General features: G+C 60.1%; 1 protein-coding gene across 1 annotated transcript in view; it reads left to right on the top strand.

The window, feature by feature from the left end:
- Window positions 1-2,402, top strand: part of CCDC37 (coiled-coil domain containing 37) — a 21,579-nt gene that overhangs the window by 9,037 nt on the left and 10,140 nt on the right. Inside the window, exons 6-9 of the mRNA XM_012658378.1 lie at window positions 1,012-1,037; window positions 1,304-1,371; window positions 1,465-1,628; window positions 1,777-1,849. Of these exons, the coding sequence (XP_012513832.1) occupies window positions 1,012-1,037; window positions 1,304-1,371; window positions 1,465-1,628; window positions 1,777-1,849 (331 nt within the window). The remainder of the gene's footprint in view (window positions 1-1,011; window positions 1,038-1,303; window positions 1,372-1,464; window positions 1,629-1,776; window positions 1,850-2,402) is intronic.

Here is a 2,402-nt window from a genome sequence, read left to right as displayed (position 1 = left end):
ACTAAAAATAGAAAGAAATTAATTGGACAACTAAAAATATATAGAAAAAAATTAGCCGGGCACGGTGGTGCATGCCTGTAGTCCCAGCTATTCGGGAGGCCGAGGCAGGAGGATCGCTTGAGCCCAGGAGTTGGAGGTTGCTGTGAGCGAGGCTGATGCCACGGCACTCTAGCCCGGGTGACAGAGCGAGACTCTGTCCCAAAAAAAAAACAAAAAAAAATGCAGGCAGTTTTGGTTTGCGATAAAGATCTCTGGGCCCTGATTTTCTAGGTTTAATAGCTCCGCGGCCCACGGCCAAGTCACCCGAACACTTTGCATCTCGGTTTCCGCTCCTGGCCCACAGGACCGAGCTCACGGGTCGTGGGACGTACCGAGAAAGAACTACAGACGTGTAGGCGCTGTCCTCTTTCTTACCCGGGCGGAAATCTGAAGTACTGAATGTGTGTTAATATTCCACCAACCCGGATAATAAAGTGCAATAGCGCAAAGTCAGAAACAAGCAGGGGGTCGGAGAGTCCTCGGCCGCCTGTGAGAACAGCGTGGCCCCTTTTTGTATCTGCCTCCGCCCTCCACTCCCAAGACCCGGGTGGGGGAGAGGCAGGTGGCAGGGGGAGGCTGGAGCCGGCACGTTTGTGTGCGGGACTTATCAGGGCCTTGACTCTGTGAGGGGTGGAGACATCTCTGAGGCCGCCTAGGCAGGCCAAGCCAGGATTCTGGAACACCAACCCCACACTAGGGCTTTTCTCCAGGAAAGGGAAGGATTTGGGGGATGAGGCCAGAGGGCTCCCCGGTTTTGAGGTCTTTTCCGCAGTTCCCGGGGACCCCAAAGTGAGGGAGCACCTCGAGCTTCCTCTCCAGTAAGGCCACGGAGAGGAGCCCACGGCCGTTGGTCCCAAAGGTTGTCCAGACGCCCCCTCGGTCTCCTCCCACCTGGTTTAAACGCTGGCTCTACTGACAGTGCCCCAAATAGAGGTCTTGGAGCCTCGTCTCTCTCTCCCTGTCCCCATCCAGGCCCCGGCTTGTGTCACGAAATCCAGGTGGGTGAAATTTCCACGGGGCGGGGGCTGTCCGGAGCCTCATTCCAAGTGCGAAGGGGGCTACAGCAAGAGAGACCCGAGTCAGACACAGTAAGGACTTCCCACCTGGCGGGACTCCAGGTGGAGGAGACCGTGAGGTGCTGGGTGGAGCCTTCTCGCCCTGTGCTGGAGACAGAGGACGAGGGCTGCCCGCCGATGGCTCCCCCGCGGACGTCCTGAGTCCCCCGTCTGTCCTCAGCCGCGGCCTGGGCCTCCTCTTGTTGCAGCAAGGAAGATGGAGCCCGAAAGCACAAGCGGCTACGTCGACCAGAAGCGGCAGCTGTTCCTCGTCCAGGTAGGCCCGGCTACCTGCGCGGAGAGGGAGGCCGGCAGCGGGGACCGGGCCGGGCCGGCCGGCGCCGTGACTTCCGCTCCGACGGGTCCCCAGTACGCCCTGGAGATGAAGCGCGTGGAGATCGGGCGGCTGGAGACGCTGGTGGCCAGGGAGGAGGCCAGGCTGGAGCGGGCCGAGAAGTCCCTGCAGAGGGACGCGGCTTTGTTTGACCAGTTCCTCAAGGACAACGACCGCAGCTCGGTGCAGGCCATGCGAGTGTGAGTCCGCCTGACCCGGTGACGCCGTCCCCTCCGGCGTCCCCTGGCCCCGCCTCCCCCCCCCCGTAAGTGGCAGGATCCACCGAGACCCCCAGGGCTCGGGGACAGTCTGCGACCAGCCCCTGGCTGCCCCCACCCCGCCCCACAGGGCCGAGAAGGAGACCAGAGCCAGGATAGAGAAGATCTTCGAGATCCAGGACCTCAGCAGCCAGATCACGAATGTCAAAAGGTGAGGGCGGCCGGGCGTGGTGGCTCAGGCCTGTGATCCCAGCACTCTGGGAGGCTGAGGCCGGAGGATCGCTCGAGGTCAGGGGTTTGAGACCAGCTCTCTACTAAAAATAGAAAGAAATCAGCTGGACGACTAAAAATATGCAGAAAAAATTAGCTGGGCATGGTGGCGCATGCCTGTAGTCCCAGCTACTCGGGAGGCCGAGGCAGGAGGATCACTGGAGCCCAGGAGTTGGAGGTTGCTGTGAGCGAGGCTGACGTCACGGCACTCAAGCCCGAGTGACAGAGCAAGACTCTGTCTTCAAAAAAAAAAAAAAAAAAAAGGAAATGGAGGCCAGGATGTAAGGATTGCTGGAGGCTAGGAGTTCAAGACCAGCCTGGGCAACATAGCGAGACCCCACCTCTACAGAAAATGAGAAAAATTAGCCAGGCGTGGTGGCGCGTACCTGCAGTCCCAGCTACTCGGGAGGCTGAGGCAGGAGGATCGCTTGAGCCCAGGAGTTGGAGGTTGCTGTGAGCGAGGCTGACGCCACGGCACTCTAGCCC

Source organism: Propithecus coquereli, unplaced genomic scaffold (assembly GCF_000956105.1).
Source record: "Propithecus coquereli isolate 6110/MARCELLA unplaced genomic scaffold, Pcoq_1.0 Scaffold584, whole genome shotgun sequence".
Classification (NCBI taxonomy): Eukaryota; Metazoa; Chordata; class Mammalia; order Primates; family Indriidae; genus Propithecus; species Propithecus coquereli.
Note: the sequence above shows the minus strand (reverse complement) of the source record. Positions and strands in the feature narration are given on the sequence as shown.